Genomic DNA, 21,688 nt, shown 5'->3' with positions numbered 1-21,688 from the left:
ACCTGGATTTTTTTGCTGTCATACATGCATACATGAAGTATCGTGAGTGCATTAACCCTACCAAATATGAACCCATTATTCCATTCCCTACCAAAGTTATGACATAAAGCAGTTTTTACCAAAAATCATAAATCACCCTGTATCTCAATAAAGAATGGCCAAGGAGCTATTTCTATAGGCGATCCTAGTTACCCTAGATGTCCTCTATCTCCCATTAAGCTATGTCCCTCTCGTGATGCAACAGCCTGTATGTAGTACTTACTATTTTCTATTTATTAGGTAAATAAGATTTTTTTTTACTCAAAATTTTATACGTAACAAGAAATTTTACGGCTAAACTTTTAAAATTATAATTTCAAATATTAAGTATCCAAAAGTGCTCAACGATAAAATAATAAGTATAATATTTTTTAATCAAATATGTTATTTTAGTTCTAGCCACTTACCCACCTTATTTGAATCAACGCTAGTTGGAACTCTACTAACATCTATGTACTCTTTACTAAATAATAATTGGTCTTGATAATAAAAGCTAAAAGAACATATGTTATTTTTTGTGTTATGCATATCGTATTAATTTGTCCACTCTAACTATGTATACACACTAATTACCCATTATTATTTTGCATTTTCCATTTATCAGTTATTTTTGTGGTAATACTATTTGTATATACCATGTCATTGTCATTACTGTATTACCTAGGTATTAGGTATAGTGTATGTAATTATATTTTATATCTGGAACAAACACTTTAATGAGGCCATAGGGTCCCTATTATTAAACAGTAGGTACCTACCTAATCATTTTGATAAACTCTTTGGAATAAATTTGAAGTTTGATTTTCAGTATATAATTCTTCATACTACCTACTATAATTTAGTTTCATACAATTATGCTAAATAAATGTTTGTTCTCTTGCAATCTGTTGGAGAAAATGTATTTGTCTCACATGAAAACTAAAATGCACAGATGCTTCGTCATGGAGATACCACATGTATTTTCTTAAATTTAAAGAGGTATTTTCCACTGACTCAAGGAGATAGTTTTCTTAAATATTTAAATATCGCAAAGCATCAAGCTTTCGAGGCAGAAAGAATGGCCTGAGCAAATGGTCTCTTACAATTCCAGCCCATACATTTATTGAGAAACATTGCTGGTGATGCCTGTTAACGATACCATGTGGATTTTCGTCTGATCATACATGAGTATTATGGTAATAAACCAAGATGGTGCAGTTGAACATTATATATTCGACAAAAATTCTATGCATCGGGGAAGATTTTCAGCCATTAAATGTTGTAATTTTTAGACATGGAAAAAAAGTAATTTTCTTTCTGGAAAGCAATTCGTTAGCGACCCTTGCGCACTTTTTTTGGATTTCTTTTGAATGATCTCAAAATTAATTGATTTTGTGCGGGTGGTCTAACAATTCTATTCTATTCCATTCTATTCCATTCTAACAATTTGCAAACTCTATAAGATTTAAAATAACGTGACAGGCGCCTACCTTTTGAGTACCTAGAATTAAACGGGTAAAGGTAAACAAGTCCCCTTCTGCATTTTCTAAATTTACTGGAGAACTAAATATTTTATATAACAAATACAAGAAGCAAAAATTTTCTAAACTCGATAGCCTTTCTGAAAATCTTGTGACATTCGCTATGCCTCATAGAACATTTTTTTTTAAATAGAAGTTAAAAACCATCCTTCCGCACTCCTGTTTTTATTAATATTAATATTATTATCGATTAGTTTCAGAAAATTTTATTACGCTTTCTTTTACCAAACAAAAATCTAATTTTGTAATTATTAATTTACGGCTTGTAACTGCAATATATTGCTGTCGTGGAACGACGTGATTGGCTATCGCATGGGCTTGATTTGTGCTTAGGGTTGCCAGATCTCCGGGTTTTGATGGTACATTTTTGGGCTCCGGGTTAACATGTAATTTCTCCGAGTTTCATGGAAAAATCTTGATTTCTTCTCCATACAGGGTGTCCCGAAATTCATGCAACAAAATTTGGTTATAGATTTTAAGACAAATTTAACCGTAACTTGAAAACAAAATGCAGCCTCAAGCTAAAACTTATAGACGATTCAAGTCTCATCATAGACTATCTTCTGGCACACATTTGGAGTAAATTTATGAGGTCTCACAAAGGGGCGAAAATTTCGGTCGCTCTTTAATGGCTTTCTAGTGGACTGATAATTTTTAAGAAATTTAAATATGCGACTAAATTTTTTTGGCTCCAAAAACAAGGGGGCCTACAAAAAATTGTCTTAAGGGGGCTCCCCACCAAAAAACGTAGCACCATCAGATGCCACATGTCATAAAACCCCTGTGTACCAAATTTAGTCATTCTCGTACAACAGGGTTCTGAGATATAAAAAAAGATTATCCTTAGGGGCGGACTTCAGGGGGCTGTAACTCTGAAAGAGGGGACCACTTGGCAAAAATAAAAAATACGGGTCCCCTAAATTTGTCTTAAGGATCTGTGACCAAATTTTGTTGCATGAATTTCGGGACACCCTGTATAATAGTCAAACAGAAAAATATGTTTCTATCACGCGAGCTCGCTATGGGACCTATAGTGTAGGGGGTTAGGTGCACGGAAAGTGCTAGATAGTACAACAGCGTGATGTTATTTTCATAGCGCAACNAAAACAAAATGCAGCCTCAAGCTAAAACTTATAGACGATTCAAGTCTCATCATAGACTATCTTCTGGCACACATTTGGAGTAAATTTATGAGGTCTCACAAAGGGGTGAAAATTTCGATCGCTCTTTAATGGCTTTCTAGTGGACTGATAATTTTTAAGAAATTTAAATATGCGACTAAATTTTTTTGACTCCAAAAACAAGGGAGTCCACGAAAAATTGTCTTAAGGGGGCTCCCCGCCAAAAAACGTAGCACCATCAGATGCCACATGTCACAAAACCCCTGTGTACCAAATTTAGTCATTCTCGTACAACAGGGTTCCGAGATATAAAAAAAGATTATCCTTAGGGGCGGACTTCAGGGGGCTGTAACTCCGAAAGAGGGGACCACTTGGCAAAAATAAAAAATACGGGTCCCCTAAATTTGTCTTAAGAATCTGTGACCAAATTTTGTTGCATGAATTTCGGGACACCCTATATAATAGTCAAACAGAAAAATATGTTAAAATAAAAAGTGCAGCGCATTGAGAAAACAACGGACTATTAGTAGGTACATTCCCTTCTTTGCAAGTCACTATACACTTTGTAAAATATATACAGGGTGAAACTTTGAATTGGGGTCATATTTATAGAGGGTTCCTTTGACCTTTAAAAACACATATAAATAGTTTATTTTTTCAAATTCCGTTCGTAAAAACTTAATTTTCTTTAAAACAATTTTTTAGTAATTTTCGTACTCCGCCACTGGAGAAGCTAGTGTAACCCCAAATAACGGCACGCTTTAGTCGCAGCGCATGCACAATTCTACACTATTCGCCGCTAGTTACTTTTGTTAAGTGAACGTTCGCCACACAAACAGTACTTATCAAGTAACCTAGCAAAAAAACTCGAGGGGTAATCAATAATGATAAATGAAATACACAAAAATAGTCTGTTGATGGCTTCCAGTGATGAAAATCGTTCAAATTCAGTTAGATGTACCGTCTCCAAATACGGAACAACTGACGCCCTTCACTTCGTCACCATTGACCCGCACTATCTCCCTTCACATGCACTGTATATTGCCTACAATTCATGTATTTGTAATAAATGAATATTACAGTAGCGGTGTAGAAAAGTATTAAAGTGCATTTTAAAAAACTAATTATATTTCAACTATTTATTTGATATAAAAAAAAAAAAAAGAATTTAAGATTCGTATTGAGGGTAACACGTACTATTACCCCTAAAAACTGACCCTCACTTAAAGTTACACCCCGTATAGGGGTAGTAACTCTAGTCAAATCCTTCTAGGGGTCCATTTTTTTCGGTACAGGGCCTTGTGATAATGGGCGCCTGTCAGACAATGCCTTCTTTTTTTTGACCAACAGCTTACAAAAATCTAAAGCTGAATCTTAATCTTTTTCCGAGCTCAGGCTATGGCTTCACAAACATTAATAAAATATTTTGCTGGAATCAATGTGGGTTTTAAGATGTTTTTGGACTGACGAGAAAAACAAACAATTCTGAAGTTTAAATATCTTTATTTATCAATGCCGTAACAGCATTTCTACCAGAACAAATTGTAAATGCATTAAAATTAGTTGTAATCCTCTCTTTGAAAAAAAAAACAGAGAGTTGTGGAGCATTTTGCCATCCCTTATTCGTAACTTATTTATTCCAACTAATATAACAACTAGTCCTAAAACGCTTAAACACCTACTTATCTTGAATAATTCCAAAATAAGCACTGTGTTTAATGGGTTTAGAGCAATATTTCATTAATAATTCACTTGGTTGCAGTCACAGCTCCTCATTTCACTTCTTACTTTTTAATCGTCTAGAATGTGACACTCACATCCTGTTAGAATAGGCACGTATTTTCTAACCATATCACAGGGAGAAACAAATGACTGGATAGAATAATTCTACTCTCATTAGAAATTTTGAGTGTATGTAATGACTTATCAAGTGTTCCTCTGCTCTGAATTAACCAAAATTTTATCTATATTACCAATCGAAACGAAATCCTTCAGTGATATTTTTGTGATAGAATTACTCTACACATTCACTTAAAAATCTATCACTCAACTTATAAATAAAAAACTACTAAATAAAAAAAAATGTACAATACTTTATAAGCTCGTATAATAAATATTTTATAAAAAACCTGAAACAGCTTAGTTAGAAATATAGAGGCACAAAAAAAGATGTGCCCACTCTAACAATGTCAAACATTGATTTAAATAGTTCCTATTTTAAACTATTAATTAAAATACATTAAGTTAAATAGTTATTGTTCATACGCTAAGACTTATTCGCGTAGTCGTCGTGACTGCTTCTTAACAATCGTATTTGTGCCAACCATAAAACTATACGTATTATAATCGAGTACGATTACATTAGATCGGTAATATCACAGTCGTGTACAGAATACTCTTAGCGCCCTAAATAGCTGTAACTGCAACGCTATTTGAGCCCTGAACTCCGAAAACTTCTTGTTAGACTAGAATGACATAGTCGAAGCTCGTTTCTTAAGGAACGCACTCGCTGTGAGTTGGAGTTTAAAAATAAATATTAATTTGGCTCAATAAATACTTAAAAGTTGCAGTTTTCTTCATAAATATTCAAGATCACTTGCTATCTTGTATCGGGATAGCAAAACAATATAACACATACCCAATTGCACGATTTGTTGCATCGATTAATTATATGAAAAAAAAAAAAAAACAAATGCATGAGTTAGTTCACACGGTCAACATAAACTAAATTTCCAACAAAAAAAACCTCCAGGAGAGATTCAACACATCGGGCAATTTTATATCCATACATTCGATACATGAGAAATACAAGCTAACAACTGGAAACGTATGGGTTTAGTTCCTTATCTATAGTAGTATCTATTTCTCTACTTGTAATAATGAAATATGCATTATGAGTGAAGTTTGCCTAAGGTCTGAAAATGATCCAGAGTGCTTAAATGAAAAAAAGAAACACTGACTTCTATTACACCACACTCAAATAAATTAAAGTACATTAACTAGGAAAATATATGTCGAATGGAAAGGAATCTTTCAGGTTGTAGTTTTGTAATGCCCTGAAAACACAGTATATTAAAGGTATTGAATTAGCATTTTGTTAATGAATACAGGGAGAATGCTGATACAAGGACTTCTTACTAAAGGTAAAATCTGTTTAATTATTTTAGTTCTCCCACCAGTCATCACGACTGTTGCTATTGCCATAGTTTCCTCCAAAGTTGCTCGCTCTGTCTAAGCCACTGTAGTGACCTCCTGAAATAAAATTCACAATTATTTACCTGTATACATGATTCGGTAAATTCTTCATTTTTGAAATTCGACAAGTTGGGGTTTAAAATATATACAGGCTGTTACAAATTCGTTTTTTCACTACAGGGATTTCGGAAACAGTAAGAGATATGAACTAGCTTAAATGGGGGCAAAATTGTGTAATCAGGGAACCAACATATTATGCCTCTAAAAAATCACAGCCAACCTGATTAGCTTTCGAAATACAGCGAAAATCGGTTATAATGACCTTCAAGGAACCGTTTGTTTACAGTTGTTATAACCGATAGACGTAATAAGCAATTACATATATGTTATTTAAAATTTTTATAGAAAAAATGAGAAATTTACAATACAAGTCTTTAAGTATGTACATGATTATTTCTATCCTTCCAAATTGTCAAAATCGTAGTGTGACACACCACTTTTTTTCGGGCAAAGCGGGACTTTGAGATCTTTTGAGTAAAAAAGCGGGATTCTTTCATCGAAAACGGGACATACTAAAAAAATGTATATAATTAATAGTTTTTAACTACTTATCCTCTTATTTTAGTTTCAAATTTAGTTTACATGACGATAGCCAAAATTGCCAATGAAAATATACTTTACTATAATAATCGCCGCGCCGTCGAGTAATCACTGAAAAGCGGGATTGAGCCTGTCCCGTGCGGGACGTTTAATTTCGGGCTAAAAATCTGGACTTCCCTCCAAAATCGGGACGCCTGGTAACGTTGCACCACACATTCTTTTGCTTGCTTGCATTAATTTCTCCATTTTCTAACCTCTATATATTATATGTGATTTTTCTTCTTTATTAAACGCTTTTGTCTTCGATATCGTTATAGAAAGTGGTAATTAATGCATATAATATAACTGGATGTGTAGATACATAAGTCGTAATTTGTCTCAAATGTACCAATTGGTGTCAAAAGCAAAGATGCCGGCGGGGTGGACGGAAGAGCGGTGCATTGGTTTTAAGGCCGTATATCACTAATGGTTGTTATAACTGATAAATTATATGGTAAATGTATGTAAAAACGAGTCGTTAAATCCGAAATGTAGTAAACGGTATCGTAGTAAACGATATTTTTAATATCGTTATATTATATATTTTATGGAATTTAATTGCGACTTCCAAATTCCGTCGTTATAACCAATTTTCAGTGTATTTGAAAAAATCCGAAATATTGGAAATCCGTTTTTATTTCACTTCAGCCTTGTGATTGATTGAAAAAAGAAGAACACTTTCTCATGGCAACTTTTTGCCCTCTATTGGATTGCATAATCAATTTTTATATGTAACGTTTCGTCTTTCCAGGACCATCGTCAACTTCATTTTTTTAAATACGGACCTGGAAATTTTATTAGATTTTTCAGATTCAGAAGTTTTGTTTCTATGTTTATTGAATTATCCTACACTCTGTCATTAGACCCTGCGAAATCCACCTATAGTAGGATCGTATTCGATGCAAAGTAGAGCAAAAAGTTGTGGGTCAAGACGTAGTTGAAAAGACGTTATTAGTATTGTTAATAATAGCACATAGTATAGTTTAAAACATTGTAAATGTTTAGTAACATGAGTAGAGAATAGACATATGGCCGAGGAGTGTAGCGTGAAAGGGAAATAAAGTCCAAAAGCGTAGTAGAACATTTCTGGTCCCCTTATCCGGCCCTAGAAGCTAACCTGACTAATCCTCTTATGTTGGAAGGCAAACCAAAAAGCCAACAATATTTTGGTGATAAGTTGATTTCATTCTCATATGGTTACTATGGAAAATGTACCGTTCCTATATCATTTCCTTTGTTTAATATAAATTATTTTATAATTTCTCTCAAATCAGTTACAGTGGACTTGTTAAGTTTTGCGTGCAAGCTACAGAATTATACTTAGCTTAGTACTTACACTTAGTACTTTTTGTTTGTTTTAAAAGAGTGAATGGGAATAAGATTTGAAATTTATTTTTTAGTCTCTTACTATTCAGTAAAAATAAAGGCTTGCCTATTTAATTGCATTTTATTTTCCTGACCCATCCTAAATTCAATACTTGTATAAACTCAATACTTGTATATAATATACTCAGTACATGTATATAATATACTCAATACTTGTATATAATACTTATATTGAGTATATAATGATCAATACTTGTATAAACCTCCTAGGTATAAAAATATAAATTAAAACATGCCATATTTCAAATTTTACAAAAATACCATATGTTACTAGAATGCACCGGCTCCAAAATACATAGTAAAATATCATGGAACAATTATAATAATAACTCGAGTATTCACGTTGTCTGTCAATGAAATAAAGTATGATTTACATGGTTTCTCTTGACGATTTTTTCACAATTTAAAATAAATCGTACTTTTGTACTAAATGCGATATTTAAAATCTAATCAAATGTCAACAGTAAACAAAATCCTGTTCTCTTCAAAATTGGATACATGGGTGTCTATCTGATCATTGGAACTTCACATTATCCAAGTTATGCGACAGTTTCCCACCTGTTCCAAATGTTCTCAAATAAATCTAACTTTTTCGTTTTTGATGAGCTATAGCGTCTTTGAGTGAGATGTGCAAAATTTGAAAATACTAGATATGTGAAATTATCCGAACAAAATGGCATATAAAATATTTGATATAGTGGTTGAGTTTGAGGGGGATTTTTTTTTTCCTTTAAGGGGTGTAATTTCTTTCAGTGGGGTTGTGCAAAACTTAAAAATAGATATGCACAAACGTATAAATGTATCCAAACAAATTGACATAAAAGTTAGGTTTGATTGAGTAGTGGAGAAGAACTTCGGTGAGGTGTGAAAAATTTAAAAAATGAGGTGCCAGATAACCCGAACAAAATAGTATAAAAAATCTTAATTTGAGTTTTCCGTTCCTGTCCTGTGTTGTAACTTCTTTCAGAGAAATATGCAAATTTTCAAAATCGGTGACTATTCAAATCTTTCTTGTATAAGTTAGAGGAGGGACTGCCAAGTTTGCTCCCAATATAAAAAATTGCTGCAGTTTGTTACATGCATGTGCAAGATCAGCAAATGAGCGTGTGAAAGATTTACAAATAGTTAGCTCGATTACTGTAGTTTTAAAGTAACGGACCCTGTATTTGAGAAACACTAAAATATAACCAGTATCTAATATTCATTTCGCCAGTGGAAAATATCGTTTTATTAAAAAAGAACATGTCTTCAAATGAAAGCCTACGTTGTGTGCACAAAAACCAACTACCGAAACATATGGAAGTCCTAGGTGAAAACATTTTTTAACTAATAATAAATAAAATTCATACCTCCATTTCCATAGCCACTGTTGCCGTAACCATTGCCAGACCGTTGGCTTCTTTGCATGCCACCAGACTGCTGACGATAATCTCTACTTCCAAAGCTGCCACCTCCGCCAGAGCCATATCGTCCTTTGCCACCTCTACGTCCGGAGCTAGGCACCCTGCCATCTGCGGCAACATTTTCCAACCAGCTGGGATACTCCTGCTTGGCCTCGATTAATAAATCCAGCATTCCACTGGCCAAGTTCCTGTTGCGATCATTGAAAAATGACGTAGCAAGACCCAAGTTCCCCATACGGCCTGTACGTCCAATACGGTGAACGTATTCCTCGATATCAGAGGGCAAATCGAAATTGATCACGTGCTTGACGTGTGGGATGTCCAGACCACGAGCAGCAACTGCTGTTGCTACAAGAATCGGTGTATTTCCCGATCTGAATTGCCTTAGGGCATCCTCACGTTCGCGCTGGGTTCTATCCCCATGAATGGAAGTAACTGGATAGCCCTCCATGTGGAGAAACTCTTCGAGAGAATCGGCCCCCTTCTTCGTCTCCACAAAAACTAATGTAAGACTTTCAGCTGAAGGCTGTTGCAGATCAGCTACATTGAGTAAATCCAACAAGAAAGAACGTTTATCATGTTCCAGGCCGTATATCACTAATGGTTGTTATAACTGATAAATTATATGGTAAATGTATGTAAAAACGAGTCGTTAAATCCGAAATGTAGTAAACGGTGTCGTAGTAAACGATATTTTTAATATCGTTATATTATATATTTTATGGAATTTAATTGCGACTTCCAAATTCCGTCGTTATAACCAATTTTCAGTGTATTTGAAAAAATCCGAAATATTAGAAATCCGTTTTTATTTCACTTCAGCCTTGTGATTGATTGAAAAAAGAAGAACACTTTCTCATGGCAACTTTTTGCCCTCTATTGGATTGCATAATCAATTTTTATATGTAACGTTTCGTCTTTCCAGGACCATCGTCAACTTCATTTTTTTAAATACGGACCTGGAAATTTTATTAGATTTTTCAGATTCAGAAGTTTTGTTTCTATGTTTATTGAATTATCCTACACTCTGTCATTAGACCCTGCGAAATCCACCTATAGTAGGATCGTATTCATGCAAAGTAGAGCAAAAAGTTGTCGGTCATTTATCAAAGGAAAATCGTGTCATCATTTTTAGGAGGCGTAAGATGAACCATTTCAAATTTAAAATGAAATTAAATTTAAATCTGAAATACCGTTGCAAACGCACTGTGTTCTGGTAGTAGCTGTAGTCGCCCAGGTGCATCGAAGTGGTCGGTTATATGTCAAATAACTAATATGCACTAACCTGACGAGCTTGGTCGTAAAACAGAGAGCGCCTCCAAAAAACAAGTAAACTACAGTGGCGCGCACAGAGGTAAAATGTAGTACATGTGGAAATTAAAAACAAATTGGATTTATAATAAATTAAATTTAAAATAAATAGTTTATGAGAATAAAGGGATTTTTGTAGGAACAAGGGTGCCAGACATGAACTGATCCCTTCGTCCCTTCATAATGGATAAAGAAATTATTCAATTTCTAAAACCCTTAAAAGCGTACTGCATTGGTTCCCTTGACAGGCAATGATTTATTACTTTGCATCGAATATGATCCTACTATAGTTATTTAAACTTGACAAGTCCATACTTTCTTACCAAAAGTTTACATATCCAAATCATTTTTTTAATATAAAGCCCGAACTAAGATTATAATGTTGATAATATTGGTGTAAATGAAGAAGAAGAGTATGAAGGAGACAGAAGGAAAGAGAGGAAGTCGAGAAGTGAAGCCGTGAAGACGTAGTCGAAAAGACGTTATTAGTATTGTTAATAATAGCACATAGTATAGTTTAAAACATTGTAAATGTTTAGTAACATGAGTAGAGAATAGACATATGGCCGAGGAGTGTAGCGTGAAAGGGAAATAAAGTCCAAAAGCGTAGTAGAACATTTCTGGTCCCCTACCNGAAAAGACGTTATTAGTATTGTTAATAATAGCACATAGTATAGTTTAAAACATTGTAAATGTTTAGTAACATGAGTAGAGAATAGACATATGGCCGAGGAGTGTAGCGTGAAAGGGAAATAAAGTCCAAAAGCGTAGTAGAACATTTCTGGTCCCCTTATCCGGCCCTAGAAGCTAACCTGACTAATCCTCTTATGTTGGGAGGCAAACCAAAAAGCCAACAATATTTTGGTGATAAGTTGATTTCATTCTCATATGGTTACTATGGAAAATGTATCGTTCCTATATCATTTCCTTTGTTTAATATAAATTATTTTATAATTTCTCTCAAATCAGTTACAGTGGACTTGTTAAGTTTTGCGTGCAAGCTACAGAATTATACTTAGCTTAGTACTTACACTTAGTACTTTTTGTTTGTTTTAAAAGAGTGAATGGGAATAAGATTTGAAATTTATTTTTTAGTCTCTTACTATTCAGTAAAAATAAAGGCTTGCCTATTTAATTACATTTTATTTTCCTGACCCATCCTAAATTCAATACTTGTATAAACTCAATACTTGTATATAATATACTCAGTACATGTATATAATATACTCAATACTTGTATATAATACTTATATTGAGTATATAATGATCAATACTTGTATAAACCTCCTAGGTATAAAAATATAAATTAAAACATGCCATATTTCAAATTTTACAAAAATACCATATGTTACTAGAATGCACCGGCTCCAAAATACATAGTAAAATATCATGGAACAATTATAATAATAACTCGAGTATTCACGTTGTCTGTCAATGAAATAAAGTATGATTTACATGGTTTCCCTCGACGATTTTTTCACAATTTAAAATAAATCGTACTTTTGTACTAAATGCGATATTTAAAATCTAATCAAATGTCAACAGTAAACAAAATCCTGTTCTCTTCAAAATTGGATACATGGGTGTTTGTCTGATCATTGGAACTTCACATTATCCAAGTTATGCGACAGTTTCCCACCTGTTCCAAATGTTCTCAAATAAATCTAACTTTTTCGTTTTTGATGAGCTATAGCGTCTTTGAGTGAGATGTGCAAAATTTGAAAATACTAAATATGTGAAATTATCTGAACAAAATAGCATGTAAAATATTTGATATAGTGGTTGAGTTTGAGGGGGATTTTTTTTTTCATTCATGGGGTGTAATTTCTTTCAGTGGGGTTGTCAAAACTTAAAAATAGATATGCACAAACATATAAATGTATCCAAACAAATTGACATAAAAGTTAGGTTTGGTTGAGTACTGGAGAAGAACTTCGGTGAGGTGTGCAAAATTTAAAAAACGGGGTGCCAGATAACCCGAACAAAATAGCATAAAAAATCTTAATTTGAGTTTTCCATTCCTGTCCTGTGTTGTAACTTCTTTCAGAGAAATATGCAAATTTTCAAAATCGGTGACTATTCAAATCTTTCTTGTATAAGTTAGAGGAGGGACTGCCAAGTTTGCTCCCAATATAAAAAATTGCTGCAGTTTGTTACATGCATGTGCAAGATCAGCAAATGAGCGTGTGAAAGATTTACAAATAGTTAGCTCGATTACTGTAGTTTTAAAGTAACGGACCCTGTATTTGAGAAACACTAAAATATAACCAGTATCTAATATTCATTTCGCCAGTGGAAAATATCGTTTTATTAAAAAAGAACATGTCTTCAAATGAAAGCCTACGTTGTGTGCACAAAAACCAACTACCGAAACATATGGAAGTCCTAGGTGAAAACATTTTTTAACTAATAATAAATAAAATTCATACCTCCATTTCCATAGCCACTGTTGCCGTAACCATTGCCAGACCGTTGGCTTCTTTGCATGCCACCAGACTGCTGACGATAATCTCTACTTCCAAAGCTGCCACCTCCGCCAGAGCCATATCGTCCTTTGCCACCTCTACGTCCGGAGCTAGGCACCCTGCCATCTGCGGCAACATTTTCCAACCAGCTGGGATACTCCTGCTTGGCCTCGATTAATAAATCCAGCATTCCACTGGCCAAGTTCCTGTTGCGATCATTGAAAAATGACGTAGCGAGACCCAAGTTCCCCATACGGCCTGTACGTCCAATACGGTGAACGTATTCCTCGATATCAGAGGGCAAATCGAAATTGATCACGTGCTTGACGTGTGGGATGTCCAGACCACGAGCAGCAACTGCTGTTGCTACAAGAATCGGTGTATTTCCCGATCTGAATTGCCTTAGGGCATCCTCACGTTCGCGCTGGGTTCTATCCCCATGAATGGAAGTAACTGGATAGCCCTCCATGTGGAGAAACTCTTCAAGAGAATCGGCCCCCTTCTTCGTCTCCACAAAAACTAATGTAAGACTTTCAGCTGAAGGCTGTTGCAGATCAGCTACATTGAGTAAATCCAACAAGAAAGAACGTTTATCATGTTCCTCAACCCAGACAACCTGGAATATTAAAAATTATTTTTTATATAAAATAAACAGAGTGGTAATAACAGTCCATACCTTTTGTGTAATATTTTCAGATGTAGAACCGACACGGCCAACAGCCAGAAAAATGTAATTATCAAGAAAGTCACGAGCTAACATCTGAATGGGAGATGGGAAAGTTGCAGAGAACATGAGAGTCTGACGTTCACCGGTTTTCGGCATTGATTCTTTCTCAACGACTCTACGAATCTGCTGTTCGAAACCCATATCCAACATACGGTCTGCTTCATCAAGAACTAAATAACGACAATAATCGAGACCAATTCTACCACGGTCAATCATATCAAGTAAACGACCAGGGGTAGCAACTAAAAGGTGGCAACCACGGTCAAGTTCTCTCATTTGGTCGCCAATATGAGCACCTCCGTACCTGTAAATAAAACAAATCAGAGTAAGACATAACTTCCCTTAAACACATCAGAAACTTACACAACACAAGGACGTACACGAGATCTGTAAGAAAATTTCTTACACTCGTCATAAATCTGTGTAGCCAACTCACGGGTAGGAGCCAACACTAAACCAAGGGGGTACTGCTTCCTACGACTTCTACCGTGCTGTATGTTTGGGGGGCCCCCCTCAAACATCTGGTTCAGAATGGGTACCAGAAATGCTGCAGTCTTGCCTGAACCTGTCTGGGCACAAGCCATAACATCTCGCTTTCCTATAATAATCGGAATCGCATACTTTTGTACTGGGGTAGGGGAATCGTAACGGGCTAACGCAATATTGGTGCGGATTAGTTCAGTCAACTGTACTTCCTCAAACTGAAAACAAAACATATCAAAACATTTTATAAGCTGCAAAATTAAATAACACACTAAATGTCCAATTCAAAAAAGATTATCCGCATGCCAACACAAATGGATTTCAAAATTTCTCGAAATTCAACATTTATGCTTATAAAGTATGAAGTAACCCGGGGCATAGTTTTAGGTCCTAATTATATTATATATTTATTTATACAGAACAGCTCACTCAAGAAATAAATAATATTATCCTATAATGGGTATGCTAATGGTGAATAAAAAAATATAATTTACTCTTAGGCTGGTAAAAATTGTGATTAATATTATCCGGAATTATACACTTAATTAACACTGAAGTACTGCATTTATTTCAATACATACAATAGCAACATAAACATGCAGATATTTGCTAAAGTAAGTAAATGTTTGGTAGAACTTGGTATCCAACTGGATAACTGCCAAAGAGCTGAGTTACGAAAGTTACTCCAAAAGAAATGAACATTTTTTCAAAAATCCAACTTTCCGCTATCAATTCTGGCACGTATGTGGCAACCCTTTAGAAACTTTATGCTCAACTGTGTCGCGTTCAACAACATCGACAAAAACACGGTGTTTCGCTGTTGCATGATAATGTCTGGCCACATGTCAGTGAGAAAAGCACCATTGAGATCACAAAGCCTGGATGGACAACATTGAAACACCCACCCTACAGCCATGATCTGGCACCGTGTGATTCTCTTCAGTAAATTGAAGGAATCCCTTTGCAAAATGAGATTTGAAGATGATGGCAGTTGAAAGAAATGGAGATTATGTAGAAAAATTACATTTTGTTTCTCAAGAATGTATCAACGTACTGAAAAATATGAAAGGTGTGGAAAATAAATTGGATTTTTAAAAAAACATTGTGTTTCTTTTGGAGTGACCCTCATAATTCTCAGACATCTCGATCAGGATTTTATCAATCAATCAACATATTGTTGGAAAATTGTAGACAGATTATTTCTTTCTGCTCTGCCTGCATTAACTAACTGACTTCTATCTTAGATGGCATGAACATATTTAAGAAGTCTATACAAAATTATCTTATGTTTTCACACTCTTCTTAAAACTGGAATTATTCATTAGAGTTGTGCTCCAAATTTTGAATAAAAGTGATAAAAGTTATCTTCCAGTTTTTGACTGCTTACTCATCCATAAAAGTTACAGCAGTTGCATTTTGTACAATTATTAGATATCCAAAACAAGAGAATCCATCTGTTTGTGGTAAGAAGTCAGCAATGTCAACACCGTCAAATGTAAGAAAGAGTGCCTCAAATATATTAATTTATTGCTTAAACTGTTGGAATAGGGTAACAAAAGTAATAAGTATTATAAATAATGAGGACAAATGCATAATTTGTCAGATGTGACAGCATCAATCGAAATGCCCCCTGGATTGTGATGGTCTACAAGTGTCAAATTTTGTGGGCAAGTGACAGACCTTTAACTGATCTGATAGCATAATTTACAAAACCAATAAAACAACAAACCACCTACTGACAGTAAAAATTCCCAAAATCTGAAAACACTTTAGGAAAGATTGTTGTTAGAACAGACGTCCATATGGCATGTCAATTTTTAATGGTTTGATAATTGTATACAATGTACAAACGCGATTAACAATAGATTAAAACCGATTTCACTAGTTTGCGATTATTTTAAATGACAAACAATACAAAACACAAATTGTAGGTTGAATTCGATCTTTGAAAGTGTCAAATAAAACATTAAACTGAAAAATTTCTCAACAAGCAACAAATTAATTAACGTGACATTTGGAAACTATTTGAAATTGAATAACCGGATTACAGGGAGTGCAAATTATTTATCAGAAACAGTGAGAGGTAAGTAATTCAAGTTTCTGCAAACCCTACAAATGCACTGAGCATCCTTGTCATGGTTGCCAACTATTTTTGACTGCTCTATAAACAAACTAACTGTAAATACATATTATTAAGTATTGTACATAGTTTTCTATAATATTTCTTTTATAGTATGCAAATTATGACTACATTCCGATTTATAAAAAAATCAATGAACTATCCATCTAATCTAATCTACAAAATGTTTTAAAAACACAACTTTTTCTTTTAGATTAATAAAATATTTGCGCAAAAAGCAATTAATACAACAGTACATAAGTTATTTTTCCACTTACAGATGTAATATTTCTCGGGACTTTATCACCGGTTGCTTCAACAGGAATATCTTCATATTTGCTGAAGTTGATTCCAGTATTACCGGTACCAAAGAGCTCAGTCTCGACACGCTCATCTCTGGGCAGAGGTATGGTCCAGTCGTTCTCGTTGCGTCGGTTGTCGCCCCAACGGCCTCCGGCCCCTCCAGAATTGTCGTTGTTACTCCAACGACCTCCACCCCCTCCGCCACTCTCGCGTGTCTTCTCCGGCTCCTGCCATCTATCATTACGGGGCAGGTCACGCTCCCTCTCCTGACCTCTGCCACCGCCTCCATGGCTCCAATCATTGCCCCTTTTTAAAAACGCAATTAATCGCATAATAATCTTTAATGATGTGTCTTTCCTTATGATATAACATTCAAATATATTAAAAAATACCTATATTAGAAAATATATGGCCAAAATCAGTGACAATAAATAAATAATCAACAAAGTTCGACAATGACCAATTTTTCTTGCTGTTTCAAAAATTCCTTTCCAAATTCCAAAAAGTTTTGTATATAAGAAATAAAAGTTATATTACTATTACACCAAAGAGATAAGTTTCAAAGACTGACAACAGTTTAGCAGTAATTTTGACATGACTAAATGATACATTGTATTATATACAGGGTGTTTTGTATTGTAGCTGTGTTATATTTCAAATGTTAACCTTGACATGAAAATGCTCTACAAAAAATAAGTCTCCTAACTAAAAATTCATTATTTTAATAAATGTTCGTGTCTGCTTCAACATATGTTTTGAGGTCAATGAATGGTAGACCTTTTCTAAATCAACAGATGCTTAAAGTTGCACAACAGCTTCTTTAATTTTTTGCAGTAACTCTTCTCTTGTTTCATCTAATTCTGCATAAATGGACTGATTCATACAATTTCAATTAAAAAAAAAAATAAAGAAAGTTATGGAGATCTATGTAGCCAAAGCAATGATCCATGGCTAACGATCCACAAAATGTAATTATACCACTGAGATACTTATCTTCCTTTATCAGCAGTTATGTCATCTTGATAATACGTATGTGACTTCTTGAGTCAACTCATAAACCATAAAAAATGATTCCCATTTTTTTTTAAATTGTCTACTTTATGCTTTGCGATGCTCTTTTTTGTTTAAAATTTTCTTAAAATAAGAAAAACTACTTCAAATCATGAAAATATTAAGAACGGAAATGTTAGGAAGATATGAGTCAGCTAAGAACTCCCACGATGTTAGATAGTATGTAATGTTTCACATAGATTTAATGACGCTTAAGTAGTATACACTCAAAGATAAAATTTAATTCTATAAAGGATATAAAAGTATATTTTTTAAATTAACAAATAATATCCTTAGTGGGCATGTATGATAGAAAAATATTTTCACTCTTACTTTGGCTAGATATAAAACCTGATAAATCATGCTCACACAGGAACATCCTCTATAAATAAATGAGAACAATAAAAAACTAAATGAACTTTTTTGAAGATGTAACGCCAAGCTAAAAATTTCACTACAACTGGGAATGAATTTCATTATCAAAATTACACATATTTCGAAAGGGTGAATAATATAGTTGTTCAAAAAAATGTATGTGAAGTTTGAGCAAATTTAAATTGCGAATGCAATCAACAAATCATTATGGGATTTTTCAATAAATATCGAATTGATATGACCTTGTAAAGAACATTGAAAAACTAGATGAAGGCTCAATTTAAGGAAAACCAACAGAAGGATAAATATATAAGTAAAGGATTATTTTATAAGTGACAAATAAAAAAAAATTACTAAATCCATTCAAATTTACAGACATAAACTATATAATATGGACACCAGGTACTTTATTCTTGAATTACAGGGAGTACAAGGAACGAGAGAAAGGGGACGTGTCTATACTAAAACTCATTAATGGGTATTCTTGAATGGTGTTCTATTGAGTAATGATAGAAAAATTGTTCCCTATTTCTTCTACTGATATTTTCGGGGGAACAGGCAGGGATCATTAAACCTAATCCTATATTTTTTGACATGTTTCACAAATTACGAATTCTGCAATCTGTCTGTAATATTCGTATAATTTGTGTTTATGTGAATAGTACATGAATAAAATAATAATAGAGTAAAATGGATCTGCCTAATATAGTATTAAAATATTTGTAAGTTCTTCCTAGTTAGCCCTCATTTTCTTTCTAGTGTAGCTGGGTGTTAACTTTCCAGTGTACATTTGTTTTTTATCTTCAATATATTCTATTAGGAGTTTCTTTCCTTTTTAGACTGCACCTGACACTGACAGACAAATAACAATAACTCTAAATAAAGTAGCATTTATTCCATGACTAGATCATCACTAGTTTTCATTCTACCGCCTATTTACTGCTTTCTAATTGGTCGGTACATTTGACAACATTGTCACTCGTTCTTCACTTTCATTAATCAAACCTTTTGTGTCGAGAATACAATATGAATTTTGTGATAGAACAGTAGTAGAGCGAAATGAGGGAACGTTCCCCAGGGAGCAATCTATTCTCTCACCGTCAAGAATCGAGCTCCAGATCAAGGTATATTCTAAAGCTGCCTGTTACAAAAGCAAAATATAGCAAATTTTTCGAAGTATAAATAATGTCTGAAAATATTCATAAATTGTTTCAGTAATGGAAAATAAATTAATATCAGTATACAAAAATAATAGGAGTAAATGATCCGTCAAGTGTACTCATTTCATAGCTCACCTGTCATAGGCATCGCCATTCTGGTAATTGTCTCTCCTATTTCGGGAATTGAAACTGGAGAAGTCTCCGCGATTGTCGCGTCCGCTGTCTCTACTATAAGTGCCTCGAGTTCCTCTACCTCCTCTTGATTCTTGTCCTCTGTCTCTATCGAAACGATCTCTATCGTAACTAGTAGTAGTAGTATCGGACTGACTACTTTGCTTGTTGCGCAAATGTGGGGGCACGTAGCGGCCGCTTGAACTGCGACTCTGCAAGTCCAGACCAGCAAACTGGAAGAAAAATATTATTTAGATATTCAGAAAATTATTAAATATCAACTAAATTCAAAAATAATTAAATACACAATCAAAATAAATCAAAATGTTGCAGTAAATCAAATGAAATATTTCTTTGTAAAATATGTAGATATACAATAATTACTTTAAATGCATACATATGTATACATCCACTAAGCAGATACAGGTAAAAAAAAATTAGGAAATATCTGATTTAGCTTGGTAAGAAACTCTGAACTAAAGATTCAGAGTTTCTTCTGAAGAAGACAGCAATGACTTGAAATGTCAGGAAGTCTAAACAGATGACTTGTCTACCAATTCAATATCTGATTTGTCGGTAGTATTTATGCCTCCTGAACTATAAAATAATGGGAATGTTTTGCTGTTCTGCAGAGCTTAGGGAACCTGTTGTTTCTTGATTAAGATATGTTTTTGATTTCAGTAGGTATATAAAATGTTTTTTTAATGGTAAACCTCATAACTTTTATGTGGATGGTCAAATTTTACATCTTGATCGTAACAATTGCATTGTTTCCAGATTTCTACATTTTTGATATAATAAACAACCTATTATTTTAATGTAATATTGGTTACTGTCTATAATAATGAGAAAGATACATGCAAAAGTGTTATAAGCGCCATAAGTGCATAAGTGTCATAATTGCTATAAGCCTAATATGCTAGAGACAGATTAGTATTAGTAGTGTTTGTCTAACGTTATGGCACACTCTTTTAGGTATAAAACAGACAACTTCCACTTCTACTACTAAATAAGTACTCCTACAGAAATACTAAATATCCGACTTGACTTTCATAAATATGCTCGTATTTCGGGAACTAATTTATTAAATCTGTAATTCATTCTTGAACTGTATATTTGTTAATTTAATTTCCTTAGTTTTTAGAGAATTTGGAGAGATAAAGGTTCTGTATTCAACAATACACAATTCCATCATTTTCCAATTCAATGTTATTTCTCGGTTTGCATGCAATATAAAGTTACTAATGATGTCAAAACTTTAACAGCATCTTACGCTTAGCTAAAGGCATTCTTGCTTTATTTGAATTAAAAAATGAATTGATGTGAGTCACCCTCTCCCTTGTACTTATACAGGGTGAGTCGTTTTTTGTGGTAGGATTTTAACAGTTGATAGAGATTCATTTTTTAATAAGAAAAGTTCCTATAAACGTAGGTCTTAGAACGCTTCGTTTGTGAGATATAGGGTGTTGAAAACAAACTTTTTTTAAGAATTTTTCTTAATATCTCTAAAATACCAACATATATTGAACTGAAATTTAGTATTAATAACACATTAGTTATGGTGAATAAAACAAAGATATCTGTTATTCATTTTTTCACACACCAGTGACGTGCCTGAGGTGGGTTACTGTTACTGCCCCCTTTAAAAAAATAATTCGTACGCCCGTGGATTTTTCTGGAAATTAACATCATTTCTAAATTTTTTAATCAATTCTAAACAAAACAGCTCTTTTTCAATTTTTTATAAAATTAACGGTTTTTGTTTAAATTCATTTGGCATAGAACTGTTCCAACGATATTGGTAACTAATACATTTATGAATTAATAAGAAAAATATGATGTGCACTGAAAATCAACAAAAACGATTGAATGAATAATAACAGTTGATAGAGAATCATATTTTAATAAGAAAAGTTCCGATAAACATAGGTCTTAAAACGCTTCGTTTGTGAGATATAGGGATATAAGACCAACAGATATTAAACTGAAATTTGGCATGAAAAAACAAACACAGAACTTAAAAAAAGAACTACATAATTGACACACACGTTACACAATGTTTGCGTTCTTATGTTAACGTTATGACATTTAACCGTTTTTATTGATTTTCAGGGTACATCATATGTTTCTTATTACAAATGTATTACCAATATCGTTGGAACAGTTTCATGCCAAATGAATTTAACCAAAAACCGTTCATTTTATAAAAAATTGAAAGAGA

General features: G+C 33.7%; 1 protein-coding gene across 2 annotated transcripts in view; it reads right to left on the bottom strand.

Moving 5' to 3' along the window:
- Positions 1–4,163: 4,163 nt before the first annotated feature.
- LOC108909737 (putative ATP-dependent RNA helicase Pl10) overlaps positions 4,164–21,688 on the bottom strand; it is a 32,779-nt gene continuing 15,254 nt past the window's right edge. Inside the window, exons 2-8 of one of the 2 annotated variants that reach the window (XM_018714145.2) lie at positions 19,432–19,700; positions 16,687–17,017; positions 14,170–14,507; positions 13,756–14,110; positions 13,677–13,695; positions 9,250–9,882; positions 4,164–5,932 (exon numbers count right to left, since the gene is read on the bottom strand). In XM_018714145.2, the coding sequence (XP_018569661.1) occupies positions 5,844–5,932; positions 9,250–9,882; positions 13,677–13,695; positions 13,756–14,110; positions 14,170–14,507; positions 16,687–17,017; positions 19,432–19,700 (2,034 nt within the window). In that variant the 3' untranslated portion in view covers positions 4,164–5,843. Of the gene's footprint in view, positions 5,933–9,249; positions 9,883–13,043; positions 13,696–13,755; positions 14,111–14,169; positions 14,508–16,686; positions 17,018–19,431; positions 19,701–21,688 lie in introns of both variants that reach the window. The other variant, XM_018714146.2, reaches the window with a different exon arrangement.

This window comes from Anoplophora glabripennis, unplaced genomic scaffold (genome assembly GCF_000390285.2).
Source record: "Anoplophora glabripennis isolate ALB-LARVAE unplaced genomic scaffold, Agla_2.0 scaffold335, whole genome shotgun sequence".
Lineage (NCBI taxonomy): Eukaryota > Metazoa > Arthropoda > Insecta > Coleoptera > Cerambycidae > Anoplophora > Anoplophora glabripennis.
Note: the sequence above shows the minus strand (reverse complement) of the source record. Positions and strands in the feature narration are given on the sequence as shown.